Source organism: Oncorhynchus clarkii, chromosome 6, assembly GCF_045791955.1.
Source record: "Oncorhynchus clarkii lewisi isolate Uvic-CL-2024 chromosome 6, UVic_Ocla_1.0, whole genome shotgun sequence".
Lineage (NCBI taxonomy): Eukaryota > Metazoa > Chordata > Actinopteri > Salmoniformes > Salmonidae > Oncorhynchus > Oncorhynchus clarkii.
Window position 1 is genome coordinate 18,411,670 of NC_092152.1, and position 18,476 is coordinate 18,430,145.

General features: G+C 44.1%; 2 protein-coding genes across 4 annotated transcripts; one reads left to right on the top strand and one right to left on the bottom strand.

The window, feature by feature from the left end:
* Positions 1-203: 203 nt before the first annotated feature.
* LOC139410697 (heterogeneous nuclear ribonucleoprotein K-like) lies at positions 204-12,534 on the bottom strand. Of its 2 annotated transcripts, none has more exons than XM_071156107.1 (17): positions 12,403-12,534; positions 11,191-11,258; positions 10,925-11,078; positions 10,461-10,558; positions 10,144-10,200; positions 9,147-9,190; positions 7,760-7,832; positions 7,471-7,584; positions 7,124-7,252; positions 6,659-6,996; positions 6,421-6,474; positions 6,009-6,054; positions 5,332-5,347; positions 4,895-4,927; positions 4,690-4,757; positions 4,129-4,298; positions 204-3,368 (listed from the first exon to the last, which is right to left on the bottom strand). In XM_071156107.1, the coding sequence occupies exons 3-17, from the start codon at positions 10,983-10,985 to the stop codon at positions 3,338-3,340; spliced, it is 1,332 nt and encodes a 443-aa protein (XP_071012208.1). In that variant the 5' UTR covers positions 10,986-11,078; positions 11,191-11,258; positions 12,403-12,534; the 3' UTR covers positions 204-3,337. The 2 variants fall into 2 exon arrangements, with proteins under 2 accessions (XP_071012208.1, XP_071012207.1); XM_071156106.1 differs by having other exon boundaries at positions 2,817-3,544.
* A 244-nt stretch (positions 12,535-12,778) lies between these two features.
* Positions 12,779-16,004, top strand: LOC139411937 (RMI1, RecQ mediated genome instability 1, homolog (S. cerevisiae)). 2 transcript variants are annotated; one of them, XM_071158701.1, is made up of 3 exons: positions 12,779-13,277; positions 13,533-13,746; positions 13,843-16,004. In XM_071158701.1, exons 2-3 carry the CDS (start codon positions 13,597-13,599, stop codon positions 15,460-15,462), a joined length of 1,770 nt encoding a protein of 589 aa, XP_071014802.1. In that variant the 5' UTR covers positions 12,779-13,277; positions 13,533-13,596; the 3' UTR covers positions 15,463-16,004. The 2 variants fall into 2 exon arrangements, with proteins under 2 accessions (XP_071014802.1, XP_071014803.1); XM_071158702.1 differs by having other exon boundaries at positions 12,957-13,277; positions 13,469-13,746.
* The last annotated feature ends 2,472 nt before the right edge of the window (positions 16,005-18,476 follow it).

Below are 18,476 nucleotides of genomic sequence, written 5' to 3' on the forward strand. Positions count from 1 at the left end.
GACTGGGCTCGTTGTCATTGCAGGCTGTGTTACTGTGAAGACATCCTCCTTCCTCCCTTCCGGCAGGCACATCCTGACATGACCCTCCAGCATGACAATGACACCAGCCATACTGCTCATTCTGTGCATGATTTCCGGCAAGACAGGAAAGTCAGTGTTCTGCCATGGCCAACGAAGAGCACAGATCTCAATCCCATTGAGCATGTCTGGGACCTGTTGGATCGGAGGGTGAGGGCTAGGGCCATTGCCCCCAGAAATATCCAGGGACTTGCAGGTGCCTTGGTGGAAGAGTGGTGTAACATCTCACAGAAATAACTGTCAAATCTGGTAGTCCATGAGGAGATGCACTGCAGTACTGAATCCAGATACTGACTGTACTTTTGATTTTGACCCTCCCTTTGTTCAGGGACACATTATTCAATGTATGCTAGTCGCATGTCTGTGGAACTTGTTCAGTTTATGTCTCAGATGTTGAATCTTATGTTCATAAAAATATTTACACGTTAAGTTTGCAGAAAATAAACAGTTGACAGTGAGAGTTTATGTACAGTACCAGCCAAATGTTTGGACGCACCTACTCATTACAGGGTTTTTATAAATGTTTACTATTTTCTACATTGTAAAATAATGAAGACATAACTATGAAATAACACATGGAATCATGTAGTAACCAAGTGTTAAACAAATCAAAATACATGTTATATTTGAGATTCAAAGCAGCCACCCAATGCCTTGACATCTTTGCACGCTCTTGGCATTCTCTCAACCAGCTTCATGAGGTAGTCACTTGGAATGCATTTCAATTAACAGGTGTGCCTTGTTAAAAGTTAATTTGTGGAATTTCTTAATGCATTTGAGCCAATCAGTTGTGTTGTGACATGGTAGGGGTGGTATACAGAAGATGGTCTTTTACCAAATAGGGCTAAGTCCATAATATGGCAAGAACAGCTCAAATAAGCAAAGAGAAACAACTGTCCATATCTACTTTAAGACAAAGGTCAGTCAATCTGGAAAAAGTCAAGAACTTTGAAAGTTTCTAGTGCAGTCGCAAAAACCACCGAGCACTATGATAAAACTGTCTCATGACGACCCCCACTGAAGACACCCAGAGGTACCTCTGCTGCAGAGGATAAGTTCATTAGAGTTACCAGCCTCAGAAATTACAGCCCAAATAAATGCTTCAGAGTTCAAGTATCAGACATCTCAACATCAACTGTTCAGAGGAGACCGCATGAAATCAGGCCTTCATGGTCAAAATGCTGCAAAGAAACCACTACTAAAGGACACCAATGAGAAGAAGAGACTTGCTTGGGACAAGAAACACGAGCAATGGACATTAGAAAGGTGGAAATCTGTCCTTTCGTCTGATGTCCAAATGTAATATTTCTGGTTCCAACCGCTGTCTCTTTCTAAAACGCAGAGTAGGTGAACGGATGATTTACGTGTGTGTGTGGTTCCCAACTGTGAAGCATGGAGGTGGTGGTGTGATGGTGCTTTGCTGGTGACACCGTCTGTGATTTATATAGAATTCAAAGCACACTTAAACAGCATGGCTACCCCAGCATTCTACAGCGATACACCATCCCATCTGGTTTGCGCTTTGTGGGACCATCATTGGTTTTTCAACAGGACAATGACCGAAACACCTCCGGGCTGTGTAAGGGCTATTTGACCAAGAAGGAGAGTGATGGAGTGCTGCATCAGATGACCTGGGCTCCACAATCACCCGACCTCAACCCAATTGAGATGGTTTGGGATGAGTTGGACCGCAGAGTGAAGGAAAAGCAGCCAACAAGTGCACAGCATATGTGGGAACTCTTTCAAGACGGTTGGAAAAGCATTCCAGGTGAAGCTGGTTGTGAAAGTGTGCAAAGCTGTCATCAAGGCAAAGGGTGGATACTTAAAACAGCCGCACATGTGGCGAATCAGAATGAGTTCTTCCACACAGAAGGCTTTTTATCAGTCCAAAATACCCCCACAGACGATCCCGGATGTGAAGTAGCCAGATGTTGAGGTCCTGGGCTGCCATGGTTACAAGTGGTTTGCGCTTGCGAGGCCAGTCGGATGTACTGCCCAATTCTCTAAATCGACGTTGTAGGCGGCTTATGGTAGAAAATGAACATTCAATTCTCTGGCAACAGCTCTCTTGGACATTCCTGCTGTCCACATACCAATTGCACACTACCTCACCACTTGAGACATCTGTGGTACTGTGTTTTCTGACAAAACTGCACATTTTAGAGTGGCCTTTTATTCTCCCTGGTACAAGGTGCACATGTGCAATGATCATGCTGTTTAATCAGCTTATCGATATGCCACACCTGTCAGGTGGATGTATTATCTTGACAAAGGAGAAATGCTCACTAACACGAATGTAAACAAATGTGAACAAAATGAGAGAAATTAGCTTTTTGTGTGGAGGGAAAGTGTCTTTGATTTCAGCTAATGAAACATGGGACCAACATTGTACATGTTGCATTTATATTTTTGTTCAGTGTAGTTAACGCCATCTGCTCTAATTTGCACACAAAAAGTAATTGAAGAATATCTAAATGCATATTCCCATGACACTGATTGATATCAAATGACTGGCATGCAGATGCAGTTTGAACATTTTGTGAAGAATTATAATTCACGATTGATGGCGATAGCCTATTTTGAAATTAAAGATACTTAACTTGGCGTTTGAGGGTATTAAAAATATTATTATTTTCTTGAGACAATGTGTGTGAGGATAGGCAGACATTGCAATTGGAGAATGTATTTTATGAATATTCTATAGGCTACCTGTCAGTACAAACTTTGACAGGAAAAAAAAGTTTACAGCCAGGAAATGTAATGAATAATAAGGATACTTGTGTATTTATAATCCCCCACCCCGCATGCATCCTGAAAATACATTTAATTAACTGAAAAACATAACCAAGAAGTTCAATTTCCTACATTTATTATTATTTTTTAAAAAATCATAAAATGTTCCTTACCACAACAACAAAAAAAGCTTACATTCTGCACGTTGCACTGAGTGATAGTAAGGGGGTGGGTGAGAAACTCCAATACAGAGAGAACACACACACGGGACAGGCTTACTCTACTGACAAACACACCATGGAAATCAACCCATCCAAAAAAATACATAATGTTCACTAGTCTGTCAGGAGACTCCAAATATTTAGACAAATGTGTTTTAAAAATACAGATACAAGAGATGGAGTAGATAACTACACTCTAAAAATGCAGAACGTCTACATTAAGCACAGGAATGTTGCCCTTTAAAAATAAAAATAAACAAAATGCCCACAAACCAGGGGATTTGCTTCAATCTGAGTCTCCTTGTTTAGAGGAACTGACCAGAGGACTGCTTCACACTGAAATATAAAGAGTAAAAAGAAAAAATAAGAGAATTCACATGAGTCAATTAAGATAGATAAGAGGGGTTGTGGTGGGAGAGGGGGACGAGAGTCAGAGACGGAGAGAGAGGGCACAGGATGTGGGCGTAGTCTGAGGCAAGGGTTAGTCCTGGTGTCCGAGCAGGTGCAGTGCGCTGAGGGAAGAGGAGGGAGGGAGGCAGGGTTAGTCACCATGGCTACGAGGCAGCGTTAGCATATTAGCATCCACGCAATGAGACAGGCTGAGGGTTGCTGGGGAGACAGAAGAGGAGGAGCCTGTGCCGTTTGGCAGACTGTGATTTGTTGTCGATTCATCTAACTAAAAACAACAAAATCACTAGTCTTCCACACAGCAACAGGCAGGGAAGAGGTCCACTCCCTGCTTCACACTGAAACGGCTCTTAAGTCATAAAATCACAATTCACCAATCACATTCTTCAAAAACCAGACATTACCAATTAAAATATGGATCTCCAGTTTCGTATCAATATAATAATAGTTATACAAGAATTCTGTACAGTTTAATACGCAGACATTTCCCAAGGGGAAGCTCAAACTACCTGCACATTGCATGGGAGGAAGTGGTTAGTCACCATCAGCAGACAGAAATAAAATAAGAGGGTAAAAAATATATATACATCTAGACATATTTTGAGATCAAAGTAGGTTAAAACAGGGAGGAGACTGTATAGAAAGGCAGACATGATCTCTATTCACTCAGAGGGCATCCAGAACTTGCCTATTCTGCAATAGGTACTGAGCGTTTTGGATCTGGTCCTGGGTGCCGCTGATGGTGATGATGCGGTCTTCTGAACCCTCCAGTGGTTCGTCGATCTTAATGGAGGCGCCAGACTCATGCCGGATCTGCTTGATCCTCTGGCCTCCCTTACCGATGATGGAGCCGGCCAGCTGGAGAGAACAACTCCACAGTCAACAGAACGCGATGCACAAGAAAAGTGTAAAAATATATGTGTGAGAGAATGTGGGTGTTGTGCTGCATTAGGGTTTCATAGGCCATGGTGGGTGAGACAGACCGAGTCATTACTCTGTATGTCATTTGTCAAACTCATTCCACGGGGGTCCGAGAGTCTGCAGGCTTTCGCTCCGCCCTTGTACTTGATTGATGAGTTAAAGTCACTAATTAGTAAGGAACTCCCCTCACCTGGTTGTCTAAGGCTTACTTTAAAGGAAAAAACAAAACCGGCAGATGCTAGGCCCTCCATGGAATGAGTTTGACACCCCTGCTGTATGTGAACAGAGTATGTGAGGTAAAGAGTCATCCCTCTGGTTATACACTCACGTCTTTGGGGATCGTCACTTGTGTGGTGATGACTGGCCCTCCCATATCATTATAGGAACCGCGTCCACCTAATACAGACAAGTAGAGATCAGAGAAAAACTTGAGCAAGTGTGGAGGTTCTATTAACAGAACCGGAACATATTTAATGATACCATGAGCTAACAACATTGAATACCAGGCTGCCGAGACGCGTTTCTATACTCACCAGACTGATAGGAGTTCCAGGACGAGCTGTTATCTGTTTGAAAGGAGAGACCGAGAAAATAGATCTACACTTAGGGAAATTGGCCTTACAGGTTGAAGTTTATTAAAAAATATGCTTAAATCTACATATCCACAGCAGACTGGTATCATAAACAAATAAGTATTTACCAACCTGATACACAGAGTAGACCAACACATTTTAAAGATGATATTCCATATAAAAATAACTGAAGTAAAATGATAGTAGACTAGAAGCCCTGGTGTAAAACAATATGCTCAAGACTTGAGTCAGTGTAATAGTAGCCCAGCTGAAATCATGTTCTAGAACATACACTGGAGAACCACTGGCCTTCGATTGTCGTTGCTGTCTCCAGTGGCACAACAGAACTCAAACTGGCATTCTAGACAGAACCCCATAGGAAGAGCAGAACAACTCACCATATCCACCCGCACCCTGCAGAAAGACAGAAAAGAGAGGGGGAGCCGGGTTAAACCCACATCAGATTTCCTTCTGATCTGTTGTATACACTCATGGATGCATGCAATCCCGGCCTTGCATGGTCAGGATTGAGTTGCCCAGCTTGTCCAAAAGCCCCCATTTGATACTGTAGAACCCTCCCCCTGCTTGCAACTCTATTAGCCACTCACTCCACAGCTTTCACCTGCTATTCAGAGGCTCCTCAGTCACCAGGGCAACAAGCGATTCAAAAAATCAGTTGCCGAGCAACCGGAGGCAGTTTCTGCCAGCTTTCAAAGAGCCCACTCATCTGACAACAAAGCATTATTATTAACACCTAGCAACCACAGCATAGTCGTCGTCGTCCCCCCCATGATTGAGTAGATAGTAGTGGTTATGGTGGTATGGGTAATTATAACCATGGGTAAGTTACCCATTACCTGTGTGTATGGTTAACTGTGGTAAACTCGTGTTTTATTACAATTCATGTTAGTGGTAAATGTATTGCTGGGATTTATTGTGTGGTTAGCTGTGGTCATTATCAGGCAATTGCAATCATTGTCTAGGAAAGACCTACAGCCTTTTCAGTCTATGATGATGCTTTCAGCCAACAAATGCCAAGAGGACTGCTGCATGCATTTAGTCATATGTCACTAACCATGTTATCACCATAGCGATCTCCTGGTCTCCCTCGCCTGTCACTGCTGAGAGAGAGAAAATGCAAGTCTGACATGAGGGAAATATTGACAAGGCAGAGTGTGCTTTTTCAGCAGATCTCTGATCCAAGTCAAACAACAGACAGAGAAAAATACAGCATTCACACAAAAGTAAGAGGTGATGACAGACTGATGGCAGAGCTGAGACACTGATGAGACCAGTAAATCAGAGGACCAGTCTAAGGCAAGACTGACTGCCTCACCACAGTGCTGACTGGCTGCCTCACCACAGTGCTGACTGGCTGCCTCACCACAGTGCTGACTGGCTGCCTCACCACAGTGCTGACTGGCTGCCTCACCACAGTGCTGACTGGCTGACTCCAAACCAGGGGATTCTGCAGGAGAAGTACTTACTTTTGTCTGTCATCTGCACTGCCCCGATAGGAATCATAGGAGTAATGGTCATCTCTGTAAACAACGTGAAAATGGAACACACACATGAGCCCACACACACACTATGAATGAAATACATACTTAAATGGGATCATATATCTGCTGCACCTTTAAGAGCAAACCGATGTAGACAAAGCAAAATGGATTGCAAGAGATTTAGAGAAGGAGATGGCAATGGGCGATGGTGTAGCTCTCTTACCCTCCTCTGTGTGGCGGGGCCAGCGGCAGGTTGCGGCCACGGCTCCCTCCCCTTCCCCCTCTTCCTGGGTGGGGTGGTGGGGGTCCACGGCGGGGGCTCATCTCCTCATAGTCCCTGCGGGCGGGGGGCATGGGCCCACCTCGACCACCTCGCCCAGAGGGCATCCGGTCAAACCCTCCGCCACCACGTCCGCCTCGCATGTGGAAGCCTCCCATGGGGCGCCGTCCACCACCACCAACACCTCCGCGCTCCTCAAACATCACGGTGAAGCCGCCGTAGTCATATGTCTCGTCATAGAAGTTAGGGTCGTAGGGCTGGGTGCGCCCTTTTATGGGAGCCTGAGGGGGACAGGATCACACAATTTCTACAATTGACTGGCTGTGGTTTTTACACTGGTATGTGGTATGTTAAGCAGCTCAGTCAATGGTTCGATAAGAGAACCAACAGTTTGATCAAAACACCAACCTCGGCGATGAGATCCAGCATGATCTTGATGCACTCGACGACACGCTCAGACTTGCCACTGACCAGAACCACGCGGTCTGTGGACTGGGGACAGCACTCCTGGAACAGCTTGATGTTGGTCTGGGTGTTCTGCAATGGTCAAAGTAAACACTGGTCAAATAAGACAAAGCAATGCCATTGGTCTGAGAAGAAACCACAGAAAAACATGGAATCAGGGTCACCTACAGTAATCTCAAAGGAAAATGTGCATTCTTATGGGACAGGTTTATCTCCCTGGTTTTAAGATGTTCCCCCATTTTTTTTAGCTACTGAACATGACCCAGGTGAGAGGTTTGGTGTAACTGTACCTCTCGCAGCTCTTTAATCTTGGCTCCCTTCACACCAATGATGCTGCCTGCCAGGCTCTGGTGGATCAGCAGCCTCAGCTCACAGTCAAAGTCCATCCCATTGTACTGTTGGTACTAAGGAGGATTGGGGGCAATCAGAGAAAAGGACTTTAGCATCACCATATTCAGATCTGTGCATTTGAAATGTATATGTTTTGTTTTTATCAACACACTCAATGTCTAGCTGTACCATAGGACTATCATTGAAAATGGTAGGCAGCCATTAGGCTCATCTCCAACCCAGGCTCACCTCCTCCAGAGTAGGGATGATCTTGAGTAGGATGTCTCCAACGGTCTCAATTTCCGCACCGATGCTCAGAATTCTTTAGAGCCACCAATCACAGTGCAGGACATTCCCAGGAGGACCAATCAAATGATGAGAGGGACATAGAGGAAACAAACAGTATTTCAAAGCCGGGGTCAACTCTCCCTCAGCAAAAATTCCAACCATACTGTCTAATAACGAATTAAAAACCCATTCCCTCCCACCCCGCTGTTGGGTATGAACCAGGTAGCACTCCCATTGAAATAGATTTACTTGAATGAGCATTCCCATTCAAGTCAATGTTCTGTGAAGAGTGTACCAATGGCCATATCTAGTAATTATATTTCCATGTGCACCCTCCAAAATCACAACTGAGGAATAGAAATGGACAGACCAAAACCCATTGATATCTATATAACGTAGCAACAGATCCATACATAGACAAATAAAGACTGAAAAAAAGTAACTCCCTTCAAAGTGTGTCTGACAAAGAAGAGGAACCAAAAAATAAATAAACAGGTAAAAGGAACCCAAAGAAAGCAAGTGTGTTTTAGTGACCGCTGGAAGAGGGAGGGGGAGGAAAGGTTGGTGGGTGGTTTGCACCGATGGGGCCTGCTGCCAGCGCACTAAAGGAACTGTACTGTGGCTCAACATGGGGGAGAAAAAAAAGAAAAAGAACAAAAAGATTTTTAAAAAAAACAAGATGACAGTAGTAGCCGAAGCCAACAAAAAAAACATCAAACTATGGAACAGTTTAAAGTTAACTTAAAGATGGATGAGAGTTGGCAGGGCAACAGAGAGTTATGCTCCCCACTATTGGACAGAAGGATGTTGAGGGAAGGCAAGGGCATGGGCCACAGGCATGAGGTGACAAATAAGTTCATATTCAACAGTTTCAACAATGGCAAAGGTTATATGAAGAGTAAAGACAAGAAATAGACATACAACACTTGAGCCCTAGCTGCTCTATGGCAGAACATTCTTTACAGTATTTACAGTGGTCAAACCGCCCACAAAAATCAAAGAGGGAGCAAGGAAGAGGGTATGGGGGGGATGTGAGAAACTAAAACAGACCAGCACACCGATTCTGAGAAGGAGGGAGGTGAGGAACGTGGAAGGGAAAGATACTGTCACTGAAATAAAATATAGAATGTTGAAATACGGTCATTAGAACAGAGGCAGGTTTAAAGTATTTGTTGAAACCCTCACTAAAAACAGAGGCTTATAATGGTGTCACTGAACAAATGGAGGAAAGTTTACATGTTTGTCACAGGAACAGAGGCAGATTTTGATATTGTCACTAGAACAGAGGCAGGTTTGTTTGTTTATTTCCTGTAGTCAGGTAGTGAGAGGGAGGAGCTTAGGGACATACCGCTCAGGCCCACTGCTGTCTGGGACTGACACACTGGCATTGAACTGCAAGGGCCGTGGGCGTGGCATGGGCAGGGGCCATTCGAGCACACAGATGTCAATCAAGTAAGGCGCCCATTTAGGGAGGGGCACGATTATGGGCAGGGCCAACCAGGGTGTCAGGTGGGCGGGCGCAGGAGGGGCGATCCAGAACATGGGCAACAGAGGAAGTGGGCAAAAATAAACAAAAATAAAAAACAGGAGAGGGAAGAGGGAGGGGGAAGAGGAATACATTTTAATACAGGCTAATATTCTTCATTGTGATTTCATTCTCTGAGATTTTTTTGTTTTAAGAGTGCAGAAGTGTAGATAGAAAAGGAGAAGACAAAGGTATTGAGGTAGAGAAAGACCGGTAGAATGAACGAGAGCAGAAAAGGAGGGGGAGATGTAGAGAGGAAGGTGAGATAGGGATAGTGGTAGAGGGAGAAGAGTGGAGAGTAGAGAAAGGTAATGGCATTAAATTAGTTGAGAATTGGCCAGGTTGTTTATAAACAAGACATTTCCTATAGAATGATGAATTGGCTTTGGGTGCTATAACAGCTCTATCCTAAAATACACTGGGCCCACTCAAGTATTAATGACAGTCTTAGTGGTGCCGATGCCTGATAGTAATATCACTATTCGTTAAACAAAAAAAGGCCAGCTGTTTCATATCGATATGCGGGCGCCACTTGATTACAATGACGTTACACTTTGGAGGGAATATACCATAACCGGTGTAAAGCAGGTCTCAATACACATATCCCTGCATTAACCGTTACCCCAAAACAGCATAGCTTAACTTCCCCAACCACAGTTAATAACAGACACATTTTCTTAAGGCCAAACTACCAAATGCCTCAACTTTAATATAAAGTATTAAAATCATACATTCCCAAAGTACATCCCAGTATAAGGGGGTGGGTACTGTTAATATAACCCGCGCTTACCCCAATAAGAAAAGGTGTAAATGTACTCACGTCTGTGCGCAGGGATTTTATGTTTTTACCACCCTTCCCAATCACGGCTCCTGCATTCTGAAGCAAAAAGAGAGACGTCAGATGATAAACTTATTGAGATAAGTTTTTTTTTTAAATCCTCAACTACATAATTGAAAACGGATCTTGACGGCATTAAATCGGACAGTGAACCACAGGGGGTAGAAAAATGTAAAAGTTAAACTCCTAGATCTGGTCAAACAAAAGTTCAATAAAATAATTGGGGAGGAAAGAAGACAGGCTACATTGCAGGAAATGCCATGAGGAGATTGTGAATGAGGAACAGAAAGCGGACTGACTTTGCTCTGCAGGAGTATGCGGAGCTCCACCATGTCCTCTGTGTTCCTGGAGCGCTTATATGACTGCTCCTCATCGGCGTCCTCCGCAGGACGCTTACCTGAGAAGGAAAAATACTGACTTTAATTTCCCACATACACAGGTTCTCTAGTTCTGCATTCAATTGATGTAAAAACAATACACACTTAATACTAATTTCCCACTCATTGTACTTACATGTTAAAACTGTATAGATTTAATAGACATGGTTTGTTCACTACACACATCTGCTCTGAACTTTATCTGGCAGCTACAATTTAGGAACTGAAATGCTTATATTTTAGACCATTGATAAATAAATAATGAAAACAGGAGAGGACATAGACGGAGCACCATACAGATAACATTATTTTAAATAACTATACTGTTAATATTCATTTGATATACTAGTAACATATAATTAATACGTGAAGGGATTATAACTCACCGTTGGTTTCTGTGTTGCTGAATGAGGTATCTTCTTCTTGTTGTTCAATTTCTGTCTCCATTGTCAGTTAACACCGGGCAGGGTAGGCCAGGCACCTCGGTCCTGGGAGCAGGTAAGAGTGGGGAGAAAGGAGAGGGCTCCTCGGTCGTACTGGCTGTGGGGGGGTACATGGTCGATGGAACTTGATGAGAGTGAGATTTTGAGTTTTCAGAACTGACGAAACAGTCAGTATGGCAGATGAGACTAGCCTGGTAACCAACACTTACCGCTATTTATTGCGAGAAGATGGGCGTGTTATGGGCGGAACGTAACAAGTCTCAGAGCTGCTGCTAACCTATTGAGAAAAAGCTTTGTTTGATTAACGTTAGCCAGTGCCATAAAAAACCGTGCCCAAGAATAATCTTACATGACACATACGATTACAAAACTGTAATAAATGCGGATTAAGGTTGGGTAATGACACATTTCATAAAATAAAACAGCAGATGTGATGAGGTGAAGCATCTGGAACAGCATTGATTCAAAGGAATGCGTGAGTTGAGCTCTTTACAATTCTGGAAATAAAAATGTAACATTTAAAAAATGTAACCTATATAACTAGACATGTCAGTTAAGAACAAATTCTTATTTTACAATGACGGCCTACACAGAGGAGAACAGATGACAATTTACGTTACTGAACTGATCATACTGATGCGGAATTAATTGATGCACATATAATTTATGTATCTAAAGTCAATCGCATGAATGAAGTATCAATGCCGTTGCATTTGACAATATATTCGACATGGCACAATGTCGAAATCTGAGTCTGGACAACTGAGAATGTCAATGCAGAGGGCTCGTCTCAGAACCATCTCGCACCGAGAATTATCTTGATCTTAGCTACACTGGACATATGTTTAGCTAACTACGGTAAAAGTATGCGTTTCCTCATCGGACATTCCGTTTAGATTAATGATGTGCGCATAACGTTTAAGTACCCAACTGTGTAGGTAGCTCTCTAGGCTAGACGAGAAAATGTGCTCGCTGGCTAGGTGAGTAAGAACAAACTAGCATCCATCTTGGGAAGCCAGTAAGTGCATTCAGTTGGCTAAAGATGGCTAGCTAACGTTAGCTTCTGTTGTTTAACAAGCTAGCCGTTGGGCTGCTAATATTATGTAGGTAGCTAGTTTAGTAGTTTTGGGCATGAAGAAACAATGTATAACTTTAAATAAACCTATGAAATCCATATCTACAATTGACGATTAATATTCTAAATGTAGCCGTGTAAACTAGCTAGATATGATGAAAACAGCTAGCTAAAGTAACTTGCTAACGTTACACCGGATACAATAATTGGCTAACATTTGCTAGCTAGCCATGCATGGCTGGCATTGCTTTGGTCATGTAGTTACGCAAATGATTTTGCTCATACCATCGCATTAACATGTAATTTATTTGTTACAGAGCTAAATAGAAATGTGTGTAAAACAGACCTGCTCTACACCTTGTATCGCTACTCGTTTTCGACCCTTCTCACTCTGACGAAGAACGCAAGCACAAAAATGGCTCTGAAAAAGTGCACTAAAGAAAGATGTAGCCGCTTCGAGTGAATTGGAAATAAAGAGCAAGCATTGGACAGCTCGTATGCCATTCACAGGATGGAGGCGTGTCTCAAACGATGTTGTTGCTCATTCTTCCGTGGTCCTTGCTGTAAGGGATCATTGGGACGTGCATCCCCCCCCCCCCCCCCCCCAATAGAAGTTGTAAAGTAAAATTAGGAAATTGGGCTTGGTAGGGTTTAGGATAGGGACGTCCCAAGGATATCGGATTGCAGTGATGATACCTTCCGGTTTTCACGACCATAGCCACAATGTCAAAATTGGCTAGCGTACAAATTTGTAAAAACAAAAATGTGCTTTTTGGTCATACTTTAAGGTTAGAGTTAGGCATAAGGTTAGCAGTTTGGTTAGTGTTAAGGTTAGAGTTAGGTTTCAAATCGGATTTTAAGATGAACATTTTACCAATAGGCGGGGTTTATGACTTGTGTCTGTGGTAACTCATTCTTCCGTACCTAGATAGTTTGCTTGATTTGCAGCAGGCTTCGCTTTCAGTCTTGCTGATAATGTGAATACTTACTAGTTATGTTCATATAGGGATGTATCTTGCTAATTCTATCATAGTTCTAAAATGTAGATATCACACCTTTCGTATGCGTCGCGAAATATCCAAAAATGTATTATGGGAGCTTGCCTAAGCTACCCACAAACATTTTCACACTATTCTGCCTCCACATTTTTGGCGCCTTGGCGATTCGCCCAACGAAAAGCAGCTGTACTAGTCTTCTCGTACAGAAAGACTAAAAACCATTGTAAGTAAATTAAGGTTTCTCATTTTTTTAAGTGACTGTCACTGTTTGATATTAAGTTACTTCTGAGTTTCTTGCTTTCCAATACATGCATGAACACTAGCTTTCTGTTTCTTCAGACTACCGAAATTAATGTTCTTTCCATTGGTTCCATTCCCATTGAAAACAACCGTCCCGTTCTTATTATACTTCAGTACACAGATTGTCATCTGCATGGCCAGTGAGTCTGCTCTCACTCTGCCCTCTGGCACTTTGTAGGCATATGAGAAATTGCCTGGAGGTTCTGGTCAACTGTTAAGTGGCACCACCTGACAGAGCGGGGATGAGCCCTCAGGATGTGCTAGCAACCCAGACCTGGCTCCAGTCCTCTTGGCAGATCCAGGTGCCTTTCGCCTGGCTAGAGGCATGTGTGGAGTGGCTGCAGCAGGAAGGGGGAGGTGCCCCCCTGCCTCAACACCAGCTTAATCAGCAGGTTAACCATTTTAACCATCTCATTAACCATTTTTCTCAACTCCGGTACAAATGAATTGAAGCTCTTTACACAAATGTAACATTTGTGTCGTTGCAGGTCCTGGATCAGTGGCTGCTGACCGACCTACGTGACCTGGCCCACTCTGTGCTCCCTGCAGGGCTATATCAGGCCCAGAAGTCGGAGCTCAGCGGCAGCTTCTGCGTGCAGCTGGACTCCCTACTGGACATTAGCCAGCCTGCCTATGGCCAGCTTCAGGGCTGGAGGGGCACTGACTGCACCAACGAGGCCGTGTCAGCCATCACCCAGGCCACCCAGCGGACCTGGGAGGCCAAACCCACACGCATGCTGCTGCTGCAGCTCACTGATGGTGTGCAGACCCTGGATGCCATGGAGTACCAGCCCATCCCTGCACTCAGCACCACCCTCAAGCCAGGAGTCAAACTGCAGCTGCAGGGCCAAATAACCTGCCGGCTAGGGGTGCTACTGCTGAAGCCAGGCAACGTAAAGGTGCTGGGAGGGGAGGTGGAGGAGCTGGGTGAGAGGCACTCTCAAGGGAAGGTGCTATGCAGGGCTCTGGGACTGCCTGAGGAGGAGCCACAGGGTCCGGCTGAGCAGCCAGAGGTCCCACAACCAGTTAACCAGCAGGCTGACAACCAGGAATCAGACGACCTAGAGCTGCTGGCCAACCTGGAGACCCAGGAGAGGCAGGTGGGGTGGAGTGTGGAACCCAGCCTGGAGAGTGGCTACAGGACCCGCAGTGAGGAATCCTCTGCCTCTTACAGAAATGCCTCGTTGCAGAGTCGGCACATTGAAAGCCTTGCAGATTCTCTACTCGTAACCTCTTCATCCCACGAGGTCATTGAACTGGACAATTTGGACATCCCAGATGAGGACTTTGATGACCTTCCCCTGGATGAGCTTGATGGTATGATTTTCCAGGAGAGCCCAATCCAACTGACAAACGGGAGGGATAATCAAAGAGACAACCTGAGGAGAAGGCAGGAAGAAGTATCTAACCACTACGATGACATGATAAACGAAAGCCATTTTGACTCCCTGGATGAGAGGGATGATCCTGTTTTGGACGAGGATATGAACTGCTTCTTCCCACCAGAGCCAAAAGCTCCTAGACATGAGCAAAGACGAGAGAGTACCTGCGTCAGAGAACTGGGAACAGGCCAGCCCTCTGTGGCAGGAGCAGAGAGGCTCTCAACCAAAATCCCAGAGAGTGCGGCGACTGTGACGCTCGATTCATCCCCGTTTACGTACCTGTGTTTGCTGCAACAGGTTGCTGCGGGCGCCTCAGGCCTGCTGGAGTGCATGAGTGAGGTGTGCGTGAAAGCCTTCATCGTCACCCTGCAAGGGAACCTCAAATGCAGTAAGGGGGAGTGGCTGGTCAGCGCCTCCATCTCTGATGGAACTGGTTACATGGACGTTCACCTCTCAGACCAGGTTCTGACGGGCCTGCTGGGGTTCTCAGCGGCTGAGAAGTCGAAGTTAGACCCAGCCCGGAAGGACGCAGGGATGAAGGCGTGTCAGCAGGGCCTGGTGGACATGTGTTGCGTGATGACTCTGAGGTTGGACCCTGCCGGTGGGAAGGCTGTGGTCCTCAAGGCTGATGCAGTCACAGAGGAGGACTTCCGAGCCCTGGAGGAGAGGGTGAAAGGCAGGCGTGGGCAGGAGGACTCTGGGACATGGACCAGTGAAGGCTGCTGAGGGGAGGACGGCTCATAATAATGGCTGGAATGGAGTGAATGAAATGGCATCGAATGTATGGAAGCCATGTGTTTGTATTTGATACCATGCCACTTATTCCACTCCAGCGATGACCATGAGACCGTCCTCCCCAATTAAGGTGCCACCAACCTTCTGTGATGTGGGCTATGGAGGACTGCTTTGGGGAATTCTGGGTTGTGATGACTGCCTTGGATGTAAGTGGATTTCCAGCTCCCTGGCCCTGGTCCACTGTCATTCTTTACGGTGTCTCTGTGGTAAAACTTAATTCATGCAGCCATTAGGCTACTATGTTCAAGTGCAACAATGTTAATAAATATACATTATTTTTATTTTTTTGTGTTTTGAATGTGAAGGAACACAAGCTTATTACAGTACTGAAATACAGTATTTTTAAGAAGTTAGCCTTCAGTATTTGATAGTAGGTATGCAACTGTGTAGATGTCCCTCACTGATGGTTGATTAGATTAACTGTTGCTAATGTATGACAGTTATTTTGATGGATAAATACTATTTGAATGTTATTATCTATCCTCTGTACTCTTAGAATTACTTTTCACCATCCCTGCTTTTGCTACAGGTCAGTCCGTGTAGTTTACTACACAATGACACATTTTCGGTCATATACCTCTGTTAGTCATTGAGTTGTAGAGTGGTGCTCAGGCCATGGGCAATTCGCTCTGTTCCCCTGTAAAGAGACTGAGTAATAGTCGTCCTTGGCTCATTGCTATTCTGTGTTGTGCACACGTATCCAGAGCTTTCGTCTGATTTCATTAAGGCCTAACCAAAATTAGTAGCCTGCGTTGCATGTCATTAGCCTGTTATGCATTAATGACTGGGCCCACCGTGAGAAGGGTGTAGTCCAGAGTAGTGAGCACCCATAGGCCTGGGGAATTAGCTGCAGAATGGGGCGACGGGCTTGGTTGGGTGGGTGGATTAGAGGGAAGCCACACATTGGTACAATGTTCTGTGTTACTCATATTGTTACATGGATGAAATTGTATTTATAGGTTGCACACTATATTTATTTGGATAGTGAAGCCAAACATTTTTATGTGTCTTTACTCCAGCATTTTGGATTGAAGTGTTTCATATGAGGTGACATTATAGAATGTCACCTTTTTATTTGAGGGTATTTCCATTCATCTGTTTTACTGTTTGGAAATTAAATCACTATTTATCTGCTCCCCCCCCCCCTCCCCCCATTTAAAGAAGCCATAAGGATTATGGATTATCATGAATAAAGATCATACCCCCCCCCCCCCCCGTTATTGGTAATGGTAAAGGGTTTATGATGTTGTAGCGTCTCACTCATCATTATTCATGATTAATTAATGAGTGTTCAGAAATATCTTATCTGCTCACTTAGAAACACAATCCAGTCAGTTAAAGTCCCAAGCTTGGTGTAGTCATTGAGTGAAAGGTATATGGGCCCAAATACAAAACTTTACACTACTTTGATACACTCTAAGTGAATTTGGCTGAATAATTGACATCTTCACATGGGGGGACCAGATACATAGTGCTTTCATTTCCAAACGGTAAAACAGATATGTATGGAACTGCCCTCAAATATAGGTGACAATCTAATGTCGCCTCATATGAAACATTTACATTTCAAATCCAAAATGCTGGAGTGGAGGAGACGAATAAAAATGTTTAGCTTCACTGTCAAAATAAATATGGTATTCAGCCTACAAATACCCTTTCCTGTCTCAAATGTCATCCATGTAACAATATGAATAAGTGTACTTCTCTTCACAGTCCCCAAGTCCAGAACAGACTATGGGAGGCAGGCACATAGTACTACATGGAACTCTATTCCACATCAAGTAACTGACTCGAGCAGTAAAATTAGATTTAAAAAACATGAAAACACACAACTGCGGGGACTGTAAAGCAACACAAACATTGGCACAGACACATGCATACACACGATAACATACGCACTATACATACACATGGATTTAGTACTGTAGATATGAGGTAGTGGTGGAGACGGGGCCTGAGGGCGCACAGTGTTTTGTGAAATCTGTGAATGTATTGTAATGTTTTAAAATTGTACAAACTGCCTTAATTTTGCTGGACCCTAGAAAGAGTAGCTGCTGCTTTGGCAGGAACTAATGGGGCTCCATAATAAACTCCAGGAAGAGTAGCTGCTGCTTTGGCAGGAACTAATGGGGATCCATAATAAACCCTTGAAAGAGTAGCTGCTGCTTTGGCAGGAACTAATTGGGATCCATAATAAATACAAATACCTAAAATCCAAAATGTTGGAGTATAGAGCCAAATTAAATATTTTAGCTTCACTGTCCATACATACAGAAAGAAGGGAGTGTATATGCCGAGGATGATTACAAAGGCTCAGCTGGTTGGCGTATGGTGCTTGCAACAACATGGTGGTGGGTTTGAGTCGCTTGAATAAAAAGGTCTGCTAAATAGCAAGACCGTATTAATGCATAGATACCTTGATCTACAGACCTTGTTCATGCACTACTCTTATAATACATGATAAATAGTCTGAACTTCATAAAATAAACTATTGTGTTCTAGCAAGGTGTCTTTCCCCTGTTATTAGGAGTAGTGTGAATTACTTTAGAAGCAACATCAGAACATTTTGACTTTGCTAAGAGGCCATTTGCAATGTTATTTCCTTGATTTTATACCACCCCCCTGCCACACCCCCTCTTTCTGTTGCAGTCTGCCTTTACGTTCTCCAGTGAGTTTGTATGTTCCCGAATTACAGGTGAGTGGTGGTGGATGCATGGAGAGACGTGCTAATTTCTCTAATGCTCGTACCACAGATGTAGTGTACCCTTTTGGTCCTTTCGTTTTTAGAGGAAAAATGAACATCAGCAAACCAAACTAATACCCGCAGCTGTAATTTAACTTCCCTATTAGGGATGGGTAATGAAAAATCCACTTAGGCCTGGCCTCTTTGTCTGAGTTCCATGAAGATCAGCAAATGGGTTTCTCTGCCCGAGCCGTCCCTGTTT